This window comes from Megalobrama amblycephala, linkage group LG2 (genome assembly GCF_018812025.1).
Source record: "Megalobrama amblycephala isolate DHTTF-2021 linkage group LG2, ASM1881202v1, whole genome shotgun sequence".
In the NCBI taxonomy this organism is placed as follows: Eukaryota; Metazoa; Chordata; class Actinopteri; order Cypriniformes; family Xenocyprididae; genus Megalobrama; species Megalobrama amblycephala.
The window spans coordinates 36,077,132-36,095,843 of NC_063045.1; the positions used below are offsets into that span (position 1 = coordinate 36,077,132).

The 18,712-nt window shown below is 36.5% G+C and overlaps 1 protein-coding gene across 3 annotated transcripts in view; it reads left to right on the forward strand.

Annotated features, from left to right (window-relative positions):
• The first annotated feature begins 5,447 nt into the window (after positions 1–5,447).
• dpysl2b (dihydropyrimidinase like 2b) overlaps positions 5,448–18,712 on the forward strand; it is a 35,479-nt gene continuing 22,214 nt past the window's right edge. Inside the window, exons 1-4 of one of the 3 annotated variants that reach the window (XM_048173482.1) lie at positions 5,448–6,072; positions 6,633–6,899; positions 17,940–18,028; positions 18,414–18,598. In XM_048173482.1, the coding sequence (XP_048029439.1) occupies positions 6,648–6,899; positions 17,940–18,028; positions 18,414–18,598 (526 nt within the window). In that variant the 5' untranslated portion in view covers positions 5,448–6,072; positions 6,633–6,647. Of the gene's footprint in view, positions 6,900–11,494; positions 11,784–17,939; positions 18,029–18,413; positions 18,599–18,712 lie in introns of those variants that run through there. The other 2 variants (XM_048173491.1, XM_048173499.1) reach the window with 2 other exon arrangements.

Here is an 18,712-nt window from a genome sequence, read left to right on the forward strand (position 1 = left end):
GAAAAGAAAAATCCTACAAGGTGTACCACCAGTTACCAAACATTCTTTTGTCTGTTTACGGACATTTCCCGCCAAATTCGGCCCGCCTGCTCAAAATATTCATAACATTATTTGGTAACACAATACTGATCTTTCTTTAATGAATATCTACACAAATGAGTAATGCATTATTAACACTCTAGTAACTACTATTAACTAACAAGAAACTCTGATTAATGAATTAGTAAGTAATAGTGCTCATTTGAATGTGGTAGTTCACTGGTATGTGGTAGTAACTAATCAGTAACTACTGTTTTTTCATACTGCCCAGAGAACTACTAAGAACTACTATATACAGGTTCATAATTTACATGAATGATGCATAATGTATAATTAATTCTTAAGAAAAGGTCATGGTAAGCCACTAGTAATGACTGAAGTATTACCAAATCCTTCAGAAGGAATTGCTAATTATTTGGATCAGTATTCTAAAGTGAGAAACATGAAAACTCTCTAGTAACTACTGAAGTCATTGTAAACTTTTGAGGTTTTTGTAAAGTATTAAATAGTAATAACTCAACTCAAGAGTTACTACATCATTCTAAAGGAACTACTTATTTGGATCAGTATTCTAAAGTGAAGATCATAGTAACCCACTAGTAATTATTTAAGTGTTACCAAATACATCCGAAGGAATTACTGTACAAAACTGTACAAAAATGTACAAAAACCTCAAAAGTTTACAATGACTTACTACTGTAGAGAGTTTTCATGTTTCTCACTTTAGAATACTGATCCAAATAATTAGTAATTCCTTCTGAAGGATTTGGTAATACTTCAGTCATTACTAGTGGCTTACCATGACCTTTTCTTAAGAATTAATTATACATTATGCATCATTCATGTAAATTATGAACCTAGTAGTTCTTAGTTCTCTAGTAGTTACTGATTAGCTAATAGTGAACTACCACATTCAACTGAGCACTATTACTTACTAATTCATTAATCAGAGTTTCTTGTTAGTTAATAGTAGTTAGAGTTAATCATGTGTTACTCATTTTACCTAAAAAAATATCTTCTGTGGTGCACATTTAGCTGTCATTCTTGCACAATTAATAATTTTGTCTTTTTTGTCATTTTTTTTTTTATTATTATTTAAATAAAAAAGACTTTTTGCTAAGTCAGCCATCAATATGATATAGTGTTTGGGATTTTCTTGAATCTTTTTGAAAGTATGTAACCACCCAGCAAAGCAAGCAACCACTCAGAACACAGAATTAGCCTGTATTAGCGCTCTGAAGCACATGTCTGGGAATTTGACCTGAGGTCAGCTCTCCTTCGGCTCTACAGTTCACACACCGAGCCTGTTGTTGATACTTCTCTGAGATGATTACTTTGGAGTCAGACCAGCCCAGAGACAGAGTCATGTCTGTGGTCCTTTCATCAACTTTGTCATGTTACATGCAGCTCTCATTTATTTTGATCTTACTACATTCCTCCTATTAGTGTAGCTTTTTTTCTCATTGAGATGTTAGGGTTAACCAGACCCAGCTCCTCATAAACATGAGTTTGGACCATTCTGGCAACTGCCCAGCCCTTACATCTGACTCATGTTTCTTGTACAAGTTCATGCGCTCATCTAAACTGTGAATATGAAATGCCTGCCATATTTTTGCTCTGTCATTTTTTTCTGTCTGAGATAATGTGGACTTTAACAGTTCCTTGCTTAAGTTCCTTATGGACCACCCAGGGTTGAATAAGCACCACAGTGCCAGTTATGAGGGCCACTTATATGATATCTGTTGTCGAAATGCTTCATGTATCCTTTGATTGGTTTTACAGCAGTGTGCAGAAAAGCTATTAGCATTGAATCCATCTTATCCATTGATTTTGTGCGAAATGCTGCACAAATTCATTTGTACTATATCCTCGAGGGGTGTTACGTGCTCACATCTAAGAGGCAGAAACCAATTTACCAACACTAAAGCGCCCAAACTGCCTTTGTGAGTTCACCTGGTTTTAATTTATTTAAAAATAAATCAGTTTAGATGGAGTTAGCAGTCTAAAGCGTTACTCAACTGCCCTCTAGTGGTGCAGGTGGGAATATAAGGGTGTGCCTCATTCTAACCGAGCTGGAAGTGGATAAATACATCATCTGTATTCCAACATCTTGTGGTGTCTGCTTATGGATACAGTTGCCTACAACTACAGATTTTTCTTTTTTTTCTTTTCACAGTTTGTCAGGAGTCTTAAGATAGCATTGCAGAAGCCAAATAACTGATGAGTCAGCAATTGCTGCAACCTAGGGCGTTTTCTTCAGCACAACACAACACAAATCAAATCAGAATACAGTTGATACGTTTCATTCAGTGACATCGACATGAAACGTAATGCATGTGTTGATCTTTTTTTATCTTACTGTGCCGTATTCACACTGCAGAAGTATTTGAGATTAAATGTACTGAATTATTTTGTCTCAGGTGGGGGCTTTGTGTGTATTTCAGACTCTTTTAAATAAGTAATATTCTTAAAAATAACAGGTTAAAAAATTTAGCTCCTGTGAGTTGCATAGTCCTGTTTGAATTAGTCTAGCCTTGCAGTAGCCCATGGCAACCGCATAGGCTGTAGGGGGAGGAGCTGTAATTGAACTTCCAGTGTTGTGATTGGCTGAAACAGGTGTTCTGAGGTTCCGTAATGAAGTATGCATACTTGCGTGCTCCAAAACAAGACCATTATCTAAGCCACATAGTGACTTCTGTTAACCAGAGAAGTGTTTTGGAAAAATCTATTAAGTTTTCTTTTCACATCATTTTTATGCATGCATGTCTGTTTGATTTGGGGGAATTAAATGAAACGAGTTGATCCTTTGTTCCTTTTGTGGCACAAACTGCCTTTCTCAGTCTTCCCCCCTCAGTCCAACAGCCTGCAAAGACAGTAGCTAAAGCAGCAGCTCTTTTGAGCGAGTAAGGACACATGTTGTTGTTATGGAAACTGGGCTTTCAGAGCTATTATTGTGAGGGCTCTTTGGAGAAGCGAGCAGAATGTGTCTCCAATGAGCGACTCTCCACCGAAATGTTCCACTGACCAACATATTCAGCAAAATTAGAAATTTGTGCGCCAAATATATTGGCTTTTTTACTTGAAATCGATCTATTTCGAATATGATAATTAGGCTACTATGTGTTGCTGCTATAGACCTTGGCTTATTCAGAGCAGAGCCATGACAGGTATAAAAAAGCAAGGCTGTGAGGACTGTTTACTGGCATCCGCCATTTGAAAAAAAAAAAAAAAAAAAAAAGTCCAGACAGCATGAGCTGTGGAAAATTATATGTGATCTGTGAGGAGCTTACAGATTTTTTTTTTTATTATTGTGGTTGATACTGAAATTTCTTGGAAAGATATTTCTGCAGTGTTTTGTCAGCAGAACAATCCAAAAACACACTGAATGACAGTACAAAACATACAACACGACCAGTATATTTCGATTTCTGAACAATTAACTCTTATTAACCAGTTCTTTCTAGCGACTCAACTGCATATAATCGAGTACCTCAGAGATGACGTGTTTTTGTATGCAAAACCCGGAAGTGAGTTAGCATTTTAGGACTTCCGGTTCCATCGCCCTAAAGTCTATGGGTTTTTGCTAAATCGCCTGAAATAAGGTCTGTGGTTAACAAAGCCTCTAAATATTTTCACGTTTTGATCTATGACATAAAACACACCAGTTATAACCTGCTTGTGATTTTTTTTTTAAAACCTGTATTGTGTCTTAAAAACGGCGGTTGCTAACAAGTTGCTAAAAAGGACTACTTCCTTTGGTGGGAACTTTAGACGTCATCATGACAAACAGGACATTTGGACAGCATTTCTCATGAAAAAGTAGATAAGTATTCATACCCAGCGCAGATCATAATCAGCGAGCATGTTTTTAAATAAAGTTTGAGGAAGTTTGGCGGTGGTGACGTTGATCCGCGACCATGGTGTGCTGTAGTCCGTTTATAGCCTACTGTTAGCTTTCTATATCTGACAACTTTATTTAGGCTTCAAAATGTATAAATGTTGTGTTAACTTGTAAAGATGATCTTGATAGACAAAACGTGTAAGTGTCATAACCCTTTGTTAAACACAGAGCTTATTTTTTGCGATTTTTTGAAAAGTCTATGGGAAAAATGCAGAGGCTTTCGATCAAGGGAACCCGTGTGCCGCTAAGTTGGCCTACAAAAACACGTCATCTCTGAGGTATTTTATTAGGCTTGTTCGATTTGAAGCGACGCTGCTCAGACCGATCAGTGTATGACATCAAAGGACCGCGAGAGTGATTACGCTGCATTCACACGGGGCGTAGGCGTTAACGCTTCTTGTTTACTTTGAATGGGTGACGTCATGCATTGCCGAACTGAATTGTGGGTTCCGTCGCGTCGCTTCACTCGCGTTGCAAGCGGCAGAAGTTGAAGATTTCTCAACTTTTCAAGTGCCAACGCAGGCATCAGCCAATCAGATCGCCTCTAGAGCAGTCACTAGCCAATTGCGTTCATGCAACACCGGAAAGTATGTGATTGGCTGTTATCACTTTAACGGTTGCATCAACACAAGCTTCAGACACGCACTCCGTCAAGCGTTAACGCCAACACCCCATATGAATGCAGCGTTAGAGACCAGATGACTCTGTGCTTTCGAATCGCTCTCACAGTACTTTGATGTCATACACCAATCGGTCTGTGCAGCGCCACTTCAAGTCGAACAAGCCTAACGATTCGTAATGTAATGTCATCCATCTTGAAATGAACCAAGTACTTTTGGCCTGGTTTCACAGACAGAGCTTAGATTAAGCTGGAGTTGGCGACACCATTGAACATTTTGTGGTTGATAACCGCAATTGTCTGTTACCAGTGTCGTAAATACTGTCGCTGTATAAGCTTCCCCGTGGGCAGCGCAATACACGTGAATTTGTTGACTATAAGCTGACAGAACCGGCGAAAGCAGAAACCTCGTTTGTGAAACCACGCCCGTGTTACACTATGTTCCACAAATATGATTAGCCTACATAGTTTTATTTATTGTTACTCCAGAATTGAAAAGCACAATGACAAAAAGAATGGTACTATGTTAGCCTAGTTTTTTTACTTGCATAGTTCGTATGTAGCATTGTTTGCAAAGGGTGTAATTTGTATAATAGATTAAAATGTTGTCCGCATGATTTTGAGACTTGCATATTAGATTGTTTTGTCTTATAGTTAGCGGTTGGCTAACTCCACCCAGGCGCCCATTACTGTTTTAGGGCTGAGATCAAATCAGTAGGCCTATAGTTATTGGCTAATTGTTCGTAAATGACAGCATATATTGATTTGACATTGAGTTTTGTTTTAATGTGGCATTTTATAAAATAAATTAATTAATTAATTTAATTCAGTATTTTTGAGGATCAATAGGTAAATTTATTTCATTTTATATATTTATTTTTAATTTTTGTATTTATAATTATCTAGGCTAGCAGTTGCATCTTACATTTTGATTTCTTCATTTAGTTCTTACATTTGCTTTCCCTAAACGAGAAGTAACACGGTTAAATTCTGTAGGCTACGTCCATCTGACACATGTGTGCATAAGAACAGCACAGACTGAGCACAAGAACTCGTCCACTCATAACCCAAAGTCATATAAACAGTGAATTATAACCTCCGTGATTCGTCGCGGCTCCGGCGCGTGGTGCTGAAAGGACAGCGCCCTTAACTTTAACCTGCATGGGCGTGGCGCTTCAACTATCAACGGAGCAACGACACTTTAAGACCCAAGAAAAGAAAAAAATAAATAAATACACATTAAGAGTCATCATCCATGCTATGACTAAACCTATAGGCTACATTTCTCTTTATTTACCACGTCAACCGCGTGTTCACCAAACAAATGGTGTGAGCGCTAACAATGGTAGACTATCACACAATGGGCATTAAGTGACAAGTCATCCGGGGAAAGAGCCCTCAGATATGGACACATTGCATCTTTAACCCTCAAAACACCGCATCGCTTCCGCTGTTTCTCCTCTCATCTCTCCAGCAGAACGTCACCTCATCCTCCGTCGGTCTCACGTCTACTGTACGGTAACATCTCTGGATTTTCTCTCTGTCTATCTGTCATCGAAATATAATGCTTTTAAATCCTGATGCGTTGCGTTTAATAACAGTTTACAGTTATTTGCATATATCCTTCATGTTTTGTGTTGTTCAACAGATTGTTCAACATGAGTAGGCATCTTTTCTAAAGGGCTTTTCATTGAAGTGTTTGCTATCTTTGCGATCAATTTCATGTTAATATGCAGAGCTGAATGGTGTTGATAATGAAATTCATTGTTTTGAAAAACTCATTTGTGTTACCTTTGTCAAATATCCTGAAGAAATGCTAATGGAGTTTCTATATACTGATATTTGTACCCAGTAGGATTTTATATTATTCTTAGAGGATTCTTATTTGAATTATTATCTCATTAGAAAAACAAAAAAGAATCATTAGCATTCCTTTAGGATTTGTAGGAACCTCCTCGCCTCACATGTGATACTGTTTCTCACCTCCCAATGGAAAAACTAATATTTAGTGTCCACAGAGCAACTCCTTGCTCTCTAACCAGAGGTTTACATGCCTTTGCATCCATCTGACAGTATTCACTGAGAGAAATGTCTGCTGTCGGAGATGTGCCTGCATTCTTCCAGAACATGGGAAGCTCCAGCCCCAACCAGCCACGGCAGAAATTCTGTGGCATGTTCTGCCCGGTGGAGGGTTCGTCAGAGAACAAGACGCTGGACTTCGACTCGCTGTCCTCAGGGAAAGGTCGAGTGATCGAGAGGCAGAAGGATATCACCAAACCACGAAAGGTGGAGATCAGAAGAAGTGCCGGGAAAGAGATTCTGCAGAACCTAAACGACGAGGTAAGCAGGGATTGTGCATTGTCATGTGGGTGGAAGCAGTCTGATTGCATATATCAATCTTAATTCAAATGAAGCCTCCCTTGCTTATAATAACAATCAACCAATTCTCCAAAATATAGCTTGGAGTATATTTATATAGGCTTAGATCTGAAAAATGGTTCCATATTGTAGCTAATATGGTGAGATGGATATGAATACTGGTTTAAAATCATTAAAAAAAATTTAAATATATTTTCAGAGTCAACACTCTAAGTGGTTCGTGAATGATTTTGTTCTTACTTAGAAGTAAAATTCCTTAAATCCTTTTTAATTACATGATTTTTGATATTGATCTATTAATTTACAGTCCACATGTGAACTTACAGAGTGGTGCAGGGATGACGTCAGAACCCTAAATCCTTTGGGCTTTTATAATGGGGTTTTTCAATTTATGTGTAAAATAAGGTCTAACTTGACAATACTTTTTGCTCTACAGCTTAAATTACACACACCCATATCGAAAATGCAAATTTTGAAGCTGTTATGTATTTTTTCCATTCTTTTTTCCCATAGGGTTTTTAAAATTTTCTTCGTAAAGAGTTATAAGTCATGAACCAAGCCAATCAGCTATGGTTAATCACAACACTACAAACTTTGATTTGAAGCAAAAAAAGTTTTTGAAAATCAGACAAAAAGACAAAGGTACAAGACTGTATAAAATTAAAATTATCCCATTATTTACTCACCTTCAAGCCATCCTAGGTCTATGATTATCTTTCAGACACACAATCTGAGATTTATTTTTTTTTTTTGAAAGAAAAATATCCATATTTAAAACTTTATTAACTATAATAACTAGCTGCGGTGGAAGAGTAATCCCTGACCCGACGCATGACACAATGAGAAACGCAGAAGCACAGAGGATAGAGTAAAACAAAACACTGGTCACAAATTAGAAGTCTAAAACGAGAAATTTTAAATAGAAATGTTGGAGGATTTCGATATAAAAGAAGAGGAGCTTGAATTATTACACAGCCCTATTTGTTTAAACCGCAAGAGGCGTCTAAGCTTACGATACTCATACATCCTGTGTCATACTTCACGTCAGGGATTACTGTTGTGGTGCAAGTCGACTTGTGTGTGTGTACGGTCGTCTGCCGCTGGTTGTTTTAGTTTAAAAAGTTTTAAATATGGAAATTTTTCTTACAAAAAACCATCACTTCGCTTCAGAAGGCTTTAACCCCTGGAGCCATATGAATTATTTTTATGATGGATGGATGCATTTTTTGGGTCTTCAAAATCTTGCCCCCCATTCACTACTATTATAAAGCTTGGAAGAGCAAGGATATTTTTTGTGTTTGTCTGAAAGAAGATAGTCATATACACCTAGGATGGCTTGAGGGTGAGTAAATCATGGGACAATTTTCATTTTTGGGTGAACTATCCCTTTAGTGATAGAAAGAACTACAATCCCATGAAGCATTGCGAAAACGGTGGAGAAAATATAAAACTATACTCATTTATGGACGCTGATTAATGTTTTAAGTTTATTGCCAAATATGGACAGTATATTAGTGAACATTCGATTACGTCATTCGCATTGCTTCATGGGAGTAAGTTAAAGAGCTTTTTTTGGACTCTCTGATTGGTGTAATTTTCTGTACAGCATCATGGGTAATGTAGTTTTTCACCAGGAATTCCACTGTAAAACACAATTATTTTAAAAATAAGATGAAATAATGCAGGCTGACGGCTTCAGCAGAAGCAAATACCACGGATTAACAACCTCGTAGCTCAAAAAGGCTATTTTTAAAGGTTTATAAGTTATCGAAATCAATTTCCTTATGGAGTTTTTACTTCCAGAAACTGACTGTTGCACTCTGTTACACTGTTCTATTAATTCTGATTGGTCAATCGCAGCATCCTGTTGTCAGATATTTTTGTATATTAACCTTTTAAACTGTATATTTTACATTTTCCCTGGCAACCAATCTCCTACTATGTTATTCAAAATCATTTAAACTTAGTTTCCATTGATTTACTTATTCAGCAAGTAGTAATATTCAGGTGATTATTATAGATTATTATGGTAAAATGCACTCCTTCAGTATAATAAAAAATCTGATCACCCTGCCGGGATTTGTTTTGCACTAACAACCAGCTGACTGTACAATGCTCCCTATTTATTGTTAAAGTTGTTGTGGGTGAATAAAATCGTGAATTCTTTTAAGGCCTGAATATTTTCTGTTGTTCTCACAGTAAAAACGTTCAAGGATACATACAACCTCAGTGGTCATTATAGACCTTATGTCGCCCCGCCCCTTTTCAGCACTGCACCGGGGTTCTGTCTTTCGTTTTTTATTTAACAGCGTGAAGGTAAGATCTTACGGATTTATGAAAGAACCACTCATTTTAAAATATTCCCCGTCTAACTGACATTAAGTGAATTCACTTGACCAGCTAATTACTCTTCAACAACAATGCCATAGAAATATTCAGAGCTACCACAAAAACAGAAGTTCAAACACAAAATTCGAAAGATGTCTGCGCACTTGTTTCTCTGGCGCAAAAGGTCTATACCTTGCAAAGGATCGTACATTTAGAAATAAGGTGCAGCTCTTCTAGCTATTTATTATTTTTTGTTTTAATAAGAAAATCTACAACCCCTACAAAACAAGATGACTTTACAGTCCAGTTCTTGTTCACAAGAGCCCAATAATTCTGTATCTGTGGGCCTTGCTATCTGGATGCAGTAACCATAGCTACAAAGACAATGATGCTGAACGATGATTGCAGTATGCCCCAATAGGGCTTTAAGAGCAATAACTTGGGAACTGTTAAAAAGCTCATATGCCTGTTTTCCCTCTTTATATATTCAGAATTACCCTCCTTATTCACACAAACCATGGAAGAGAAAACTGTATAACCATTTTACTGAATGTTGTTACCCTTGTACTATGCAAAAAGAGCTCTATTGCACCCAGTCTATCAAACAGGAAATTGTTCTGTTCGGCAAGTGTGATTTAAAGCCACTCCTATGCTTTTTTCCTCACTGACAGGCCTTAATGACTGCAGAGATCAATAGCATGCTTAAGTCTACTGCATTGAGACCTAAGTAGCCCGAAGGACCCGGATGTTGAGCTGTAGTCTTTGCATATTATATACACTAAACCCTAATGCTCAAAAATAATTAATTGATTTGAGTAGGACAAACTTAAATTAAACAAATTAGTTCAGTCAAATGAACTTTTATGAGTATTTTGCACTTTCTTTTTATTTCAAGTGCACCGAACTGATATATTTTAAGTAAACTGAACTGTTTCATTATTTTGAGTTTTATGAACTTATTTCTTTTAGTTTAGATTAACTTAAGTTTAATTGAAATTGGCTGGGAATTCTTTTTTCCAGCTTGCTTTGCCCATGGCACTCGAAAGGAAGAGTACATGCTAAGTGTTATATGATGTTGTTTTTGTGTGTGTGTGTGTGTGCAAGATTAATGTTAAGTGGGAGATTTAGTAGAAATTAATGTTTTGTTATACTAATTTAGAAGAGTTTCTGTTAATGTGTGTTTTTGATGACAAGTGATGCATGCGGCTTTTTTTGACAGCAGATATGTTTAATGCTTTATATTGATGCGCTCATTCAGCAAGTGCTATACCATGCCATTGTTAGCATGTTAGCAAGTTAGCATTTTCTGAACGTATTCCGGTTTACAGTGTTAATTTGAGGCAAAAGAAGGCATTAAGTGTGGTGTTATTACATACTGTTCTGAACTAAAACTGTGCAAACACATTGTTTTATTACTCATAATGGCAATCTGAGGCTATCACATTTATTTTATTTGCTTATTGTGTACACAACTTTATTATCAAACCATTTATTTTCAAGCCATTTACAAACATAATATTCAAATATTCTTTTGTTTCAAAAAACATAAATGTTTGAGTCATGAATAGTCATAGGGCTTTGAATAAAGCAAGCCTTTTCATTAAATGGTCAAGATATGTCAAGATCAAAACTGATCAAAAGTGTATAAGAATATCATATGATTAATAATATGAAAAAATGCTTTATTGTTATTTATTTTTCTTTATATACCAATATAATAAGAGAAATATAATTTCTCTTTTTTCCCCCACAAGCAATTTTACCTTCCAATAAGATTGTTTTATTATTATTATAGACTTAGGCCTTTTTGGACTTTTAGCCTCTCAAAAGTATCTACATGAATTTTAATTTACAAATTAAAAATGTTTCTTTTTTTATGTACACATTGTTTGTGTATTTAAATCATTATCCTTATGAATCGATTTTTAATGTCTTTAAAAAACAAAACAAAACAAAACAAACAAAAAACTAGTTAACTGATTGTCCCAAAAAATGTCACCTCACTGACCTTTTAATTAAACGACATAATCGTTAGCATACAATATGTAATATTCATTGCTAAAACTGTTTGTTTGTTTCATTTTTTTCCCATCATTGTCAAATCATGCAAACACTGATCCGTGTGCCATTAAAACCATTGTCTGAAACATTGGTCACCAATGCTCTCTGGACTCAGAGGAGGAGCTGCTGGCTATCCAGGGCGGGGTTGTGCGCATGCGCGCTGCTCTCCGCTATGAAAATCTCTCGTTTTGTCTCAGACAGTCTGGGTGGACTTGGTGCATCAGTGGAGAGGAGATATTGGGCACAGGTCCTTTGTCCTTTACATTTCTAGCGCTTTTGCCTCCTCCGTTCGCCTCTTAATTTCTCGAGGACTACAAAATTGTCCTAAACCAAGCCATTTCCCTTCCCAAACAGATCGTTGCATCCATTATTACAGTGATAACGGTTCATCAAAGGGAATAGAGCATAACGAAGATGTCTGGCTATCAGGGCAAGAAGAATATTCCCCGCATAACCGTGAGTTATGGAATATCTTCTTTAATTATTAATTAAGTATAAAGCATGCTTAGAAATATTTAAAAGAATAAATGTGTTTGATTTGCAATGCTCTGATCAGAACTAAACGCAACGCTCGCGAACGCTGATCTCCTGCTTCGCGTAACGTTAGCTAAATTATGTTACGTTACTCAGGTGCTTGGAGCCGGTAAACTTGTGATTCTTTGAGCGAAATTCAGCTGTCAACGTCTAAAATATAGTTCTTGAAGCAGCACTGCAGCATTTCTATGACGGTTATGGGATTCACACCCCATCTACACCGCGACGCAACAAAACAGAAACGTTCCCTTTATATTAATGAAGCTGTTTGCACCGTCAACTTTGCGTCGCGTAGCTCGCGTGAAGCTACCACACAGACTGTTATAATGTAGTATAACGAACAAAGCGTATCATTCCACGTGTAGTTTATCTAATAATTGCATTAAAACAGCCAATTATCAAACCTGTATTTGACCAATGTGACTTTTAGGCGAACAAAATGCACAAAAACGTGTTTGAGGGAGCGGTACAGGATAATGGAAAAACGCATGGCAAACCGGGGGAAAATGATCACGTTTCCTTCCTCAGTACAGTAGGCTTGATTTATAATAGGGGCACTTCATGACCCATATCTATGTATTTTTGCATTTGGTCAAGCCAAGCCATGAAATAATTGTATGTAGAGTCACAATAGAATAGACATTATCATGTGTCCCCACCCCTCTGATTATAACATATATTTATGGCATCACAATGCACCTAATTTGATCTGTTTTATTGTAAGACATGCTGCAAATAGCTGTTCAGAGACGGTCGAATGGAGCTCCCACTCGGCTCGGCTGGTGGCGGGTGTGCCTTTGTTTCTTTTCAAAGGAAGCACTTTCAGCTGAGGTTTGGGGGAGAGCTTTGGGACACCCTTTTAGATTCTCTAAGCTGTGTTGAATGAGAAGTAGGTGGGCTGTGGTTTCCATCCAGCATGTTAGGGAAACCACATCCAGCTCTTACTAAGATCTAAGAGGTTGGAGAAAAGCCAGTCCGAGACTTCATCCCTATAGCACGTGCAGGATTGCATGCAGAAAAAAAAGAAGAAAAAAAAAGATTCAAATATGCAGCTAGGAATGTATTCAGATAAGAAATAAGGGGAATATGCAAGAAGAATGCCCTATTTGAAGCCTCATGGAGAGAAATGCTTGTGGAGTTGCCTAAAGCTGTCTGTGCCACACCCCTATTACAGTCTTTTAGTGTTGCGTCTATGGCACATCAGCGTTTGGGAAAGTATGGGAATGAAATGCTTCAAAACAGATCTGCTGATTGACATCAATTGCCTTCCTAGCGCAAAAGTCTCTCGGTTTGGATTTTTACTTGTTGCGTTCATTCTAACTGTAGTCACAGCTTGGCCCCATCAGTCATTACCTCTTGTTCTCTCTGTACTGTAGTGGAATTCATGTGCAGTCTCGACCCGAATGTGCTCACTGCGGACCTCCCAAGCACTGTGACACACAGACCCTGTGCGTAAATGTTGTCCTCCTAAAAGCTTCAGCACAATTGGGTGAATTGTTCTGGCGCAAGTTGTAGAGCGGATATTTGAAATGGCTATGCAAGTGACAGACACAAACTCAGATTGACCTCTTAGACTGTTTTAGATTTATTAGATCTGTGTTTCCTGTCATTTTTTTCTCCTGCATAAATAGACACAGGCGTGGTTTGATGCACACATAGTTGACACACAAGCATATGGCAGCATGGCTGGTGTGATGTAGGCTGGCTGGAATGGTTGATGGGTGGGTCTGGGCGGACCAGCTGCATTGGTCAGCTGCGCAGACAGGCGGAGGAGGGTGACGGACACCTTCTTGTGCCTCATTAAAGATGAATGTTAGCTTTAATTCACCACCTGCCTGGTCACTTTTAGCTGTAGTTATGAGGTCTGATATCAGTAAGGAATTTTTATGTTCATAAATTCATTGACTGCATAGTTAATTTCACTTATTTTCATGTTAATAACTCACTGGCATTGTTGCATAATCACACGTTAATAACTTAGATAATCTGTTACATTCTTGTTTGCAGTATACTAGATTCTTCAGCATCAGACCTACTGTAAAAGACAAAAATAAATAAATTGTGAGTAAATATTTAGTAGTTGCTTTATTATTTATTCATTTATTTAATAATGATAAAATGTTTATATTTTAATGTTTTTATTTTTGCTTTACTCAATTATTTATAAAGCAAATATAAATAAATATTACAATAAAATATTTTATGTTTATTTAAAATAAAACTATTTAGTAAATACATAAATATTTAGCAAATAAGCAATGTATTTACAATATTTATTTACTAAATAAAAATGCTAGTTTATTGTAATATTTATTTATTTATTGCATTACTAATTACTATAAAGATGATAGTTTTTTAAAAATATGTATCATCTTTCTGTAGTAATTAAATAAATTACTTTGGTAGAGGAAATAAATGAATATTTATTACATTAAAATATCTTTATTTAGAAAATAATTAGATTTTTTTTTTAAATTTAAAATAAAATAATAATTTAGTAACTAAAAATATGTAAGCAGATAAGCAGTGTATTTACAATATTTATTCATTGAATAAGTATTTTAAAGTTTTATCATATTTCTGCAGTAATTAAAAATACTTTAGTAAAGGAAATAAATGCATATTTATTAAAATAAAATATAATCTTTATTTAGTAAATAAATGAATAAATATTTATTTAAAACAAAGCTATTATCTGTAAAATAAATACATACGTAAATAAGTAATGTATAAATAAACATGCATAAGAAATGTATAAAAACAAATATATTCTTATGTAATGTATAAGGAATTAAATAGATATTACAAAATTGGACTATATCATCTTTATTTTGCATGTAGTTTTTGAATTTTTACATTTATTGAATCATGAAATATAAAATGCTGTGATTCCCTCCTCAACCCAGTCGCCTGGTTACCATGGCAACCGCAGCAGCTCCAGTGCAACCCAGTGAGCTGTCCCAGAATGCTCTGCTGTGCTGATCTGCTGTTGTGTCTCATGTTCACCCCCAGCACAAAGCACAATCTTGACTCTGACTCGAACCAAACAGTCTGCGTGTTTTCTTACCTGCCAAGTAACATACAGGATATCCCATTCATAACGACTTAAGAGGGGGAAAAGACACCATGCACGCTAACAGACAAGGTACTCTTTCGGTTTTCTTTTAAGAGGATCATATGTGGATCAATCTGGCAGCTAGATTCTGACTCAACTAAATCTGCTTCTAAATAAGTGAGGGATGGAACTGCAAGTGGTTAAACCCAGAGACTGGAAGTCAGTCAACTTGGATTACTATTTCTCGAGTGCGAATGAGCACGAAGCATCACTATGTTAGTCTGCTTCTGGTCTAAAATGTAATGTCCTTTATACATTATAATGTTATGTTAGCATGTCTGTTCAAACTTACTTTATCATTTATGGAGCTGGAGACTTCCTGTGTGTTTTCACACACACTATATATCCAGCACTGTGACTCTGGAAAAGGTCCAAAACAAGCACCAGTTAAGTTCATAGAGTCCTTATTTTTTTCAGACTTCCTCTAATTAACCTTATGACCTTTCTGGTGATGTCATAATTCTTTAGCCTAGCATTGATGCCTGTGATTGGTCAATTTGTGCACAGAGACTGAGGAAATGGATTGCAGTGATTGTCGGCATTATGTAATGCATGTTATGAAGCAGCTGTTCCGTGTGGCTGACCGCCAAAGCCACTCGCATGGTCCCAGAAGCCCCTCGGCAAAGATCTGGGAATTAAAAGTAGAAGGCATTCTTCTATAGAAGCTGGTGGTTTGTCAATAAATTAAACTCACTAAATACTAAAGGAAATGAAGCACCGTTTGGTTTTAGTAAAATTGTATCTGATGTTGTTTTCCTTGTCCTGAGATGTGTAGTGGGAGATGTTAGGTCACTGGAGTATTTTCTTTCATCGCTAAGTGAATCAGGGCAGGGCTTGGGAAGCCACCCAGGGCCTCATGTTGCTGGGTTGCCAACAAGCACGCAAAGAGGCAGAAACGCAGACAGAGCCGCCTTTGTCCCCGTACGATGCCGAGGGCCTTGTGACTGGAATTGTTCCACTGCTCCCCTTTCAGAAAAATGAACGTTCTTCTGGGGCCCTGAATGTAAAGAGAATCCTGAGTGGCGGCGTCCGTACCAGGGTGTCTAGCCAACTTTATCCTTCATACTGTAGGGAGGCATGATGCTGTATGGAAAGATGCATGAAAAGAAACTATTTTCATCTTACTCATTCTTTGCTTGGGAAATGTATAAAGCATCTAATTCAGGAAAAATTTGGGACACTTTTGGACATTAAGATGACTCAAGTGAATGAATCTTTTGAATGAACTTTTTTTTTTTAGTTTTTGTTTAGTGCAGCGTTACACTGCTTTCCTGGCACCAAAATCTGAATATAGCATAAATCAATAGCATTTGAGGGCGTATTGTGAAGAAGAATTTTATTGGTTGGACCTAATGAACAAACATGCCCCTTTCACTGAACGAGTCAGTGTTTATGCTATATAAAGATGATAGTTTTAGGTTAATATTTATGTATATATTTATTTTTGCATTACTCAAGCAATTATGTAATTAGTACAGAAAGATGATTTTTATCTTTCTTTGTGTGGCAATTAAATTATTACTTAAGTAAAGCAAATAAATATTTATTAAAATACAATATAAGTTAAATACACTTATTTTCTTGATGGATAATAGTTGTTACTTTTTTTGTTTTGCAGTTTTTAGGTTTTTCAGCATCAGACTGTAAAAGACAAAAATAAATACATTAGGGAGTAAATAAATCGTTTTTTATATTTATTTATTTATTTATTTATTTATTTGCTTCAACATTTATATTCAAGATTTGCTTAATTTTTTCATCATTTATTTATTGAATAAAGTTTTAATTTAATTTTTATTTACTTTTTATTTACTCAAGTAATTATTTATTGAATTACTTCGAAAAGATGAAAGTGTTTTTTAAATATCTAGCAAAAAACTTAAAGCAAATAAATTAATAATTTTTTTTTTTTTAAATAAAAACATCTGCTTTTGTTACAAAATAAGTAAATAAGTAACAATTCATTCTTGTTTACTTCCTTGTACTGTCTCATATTTTTCATTCACTGAAACGTAAAAGACTGACTTAAAGTGCAAACCAATGGAATTCAAGTGCGGGCTGTGAAGAAGCGTTTCATTGGTTTTCCTGCTGAATGAACACGCCCCCTTCGCAGAATGAGTCATTGTTTCTAGTCTGATCGAGACTGGTGAATGAACTGAACAATTGAAACATTGAGAATGAGTATCTGCTTGTAGTTCCTTCAGTTGTGTGTGTGTGAGCCAGTCTTGTTTACTACAAGGAGATAAAGGTGATAAAGGAATTATGAATGTATATGAATGTGTAAAAATGACCATACGCAATTTTAATATAAACCGAACTGTAGTACTTTTGTAGACATGCATATTGTAGTAAGACTTCTAACATTTTTTAGGTATAGTGTTTTAATTAAATTGGTTGAGTAAATTTGACTCACGCATAACACACAAAAGACTAGCGTAACTATGTGACCTGTAGAAAGGGTCACTAAATGAATCAGAACTAATCATTTTGCTGAACAGCTTCAAAAGTTTCAAGTTACTGAGATGAATCAAAATCCCCACCACGGATGCAGTATGCATTAGACTAGAAATAGCAGTTTCAGCTCAGGTTGTAAGAGTGAATCAGTGTCGTTAATGTTTAACTGAGTACATTGTAGCACAGTGACAGATAAAACTTCCATGGTGAACATGTGTTTATAACTGTGAAGGCCACAGAATTGAGTGATGCTTCTCATAAAGAATGTGGACGACGCTATACTGGTGTGGTGCCTTATAAGCTCTGATTTACTGGCTCCTGTTAAATTTGTGTTTTTGTGGTATATTATGTTTTATACTTATTGGTGCTGACTGATGTTGAGTATTTAATTAATGCTTCTAACACCATTTTCACCTTGCAGCATTGTTCTTCAGTGCTGTGCCAAGGTCAATAGACAGTTTGCACATGTACTTCGTTAGGATACTAAAGCGACTTTTTTATCTTTACAGAGTGACCGTCTCTTGATTAAAGGGGCTAAGATTGTGAATGATGATCAGTCATTCTGTGCCGACATCTATATGGAAGATGGCCTGATCAAGTGAGTGTGAGAGATTCTTACATTGTTTTATAACAGATTGCTAATCACATTAGAGTAATTTAAATATAGAGAGATAGAGAGACAGACAGACAGACAGACAGACAGACAGATAGATAGATAAATAGATAGATAGATAGATAGATAGATAGATAGATAGATAGATAGATAGATAGATAGATAGATAGATAGATAGATAGATAGATAGATAGATAGATAGAAACAATTTTTGGGAGAACTATTCTAGGTTATGAGGTTAGTGTGTACAAAATGTGCCTTTATATCACATGACACATAATGAGATAATGAAATAGCCATTTAAATTTGGCCCTTGAAATGAAATTAAGATTCATAAAACCTGTATTGCTTTTTCATCTCTTACGCACAGGCAAATTGGAGAAAATCTGATAGTGCCTGGTGGGGTGAAAACCATCGATGCCCATGGGCGTATGGTGATGCCAGGTGGCATTGATGTGCACACACGCTTCCAGATGCCTGACAGGGGCATGACTGCTGCAGATGACTTCTACCAAGGCACCCGCGCTGCGCTGGCTGGAGGAACCACCATGATCAGTACGTGTGAAACTGTCCTCAGTATTAGGAATTTGTCCCCTTGGTTTCGGGGGTGGTGGGGGGTGTGTCCCCTTCGGTTAAAATCGCTTTTTGGGTGGTGGGGGTGGTGGGGGG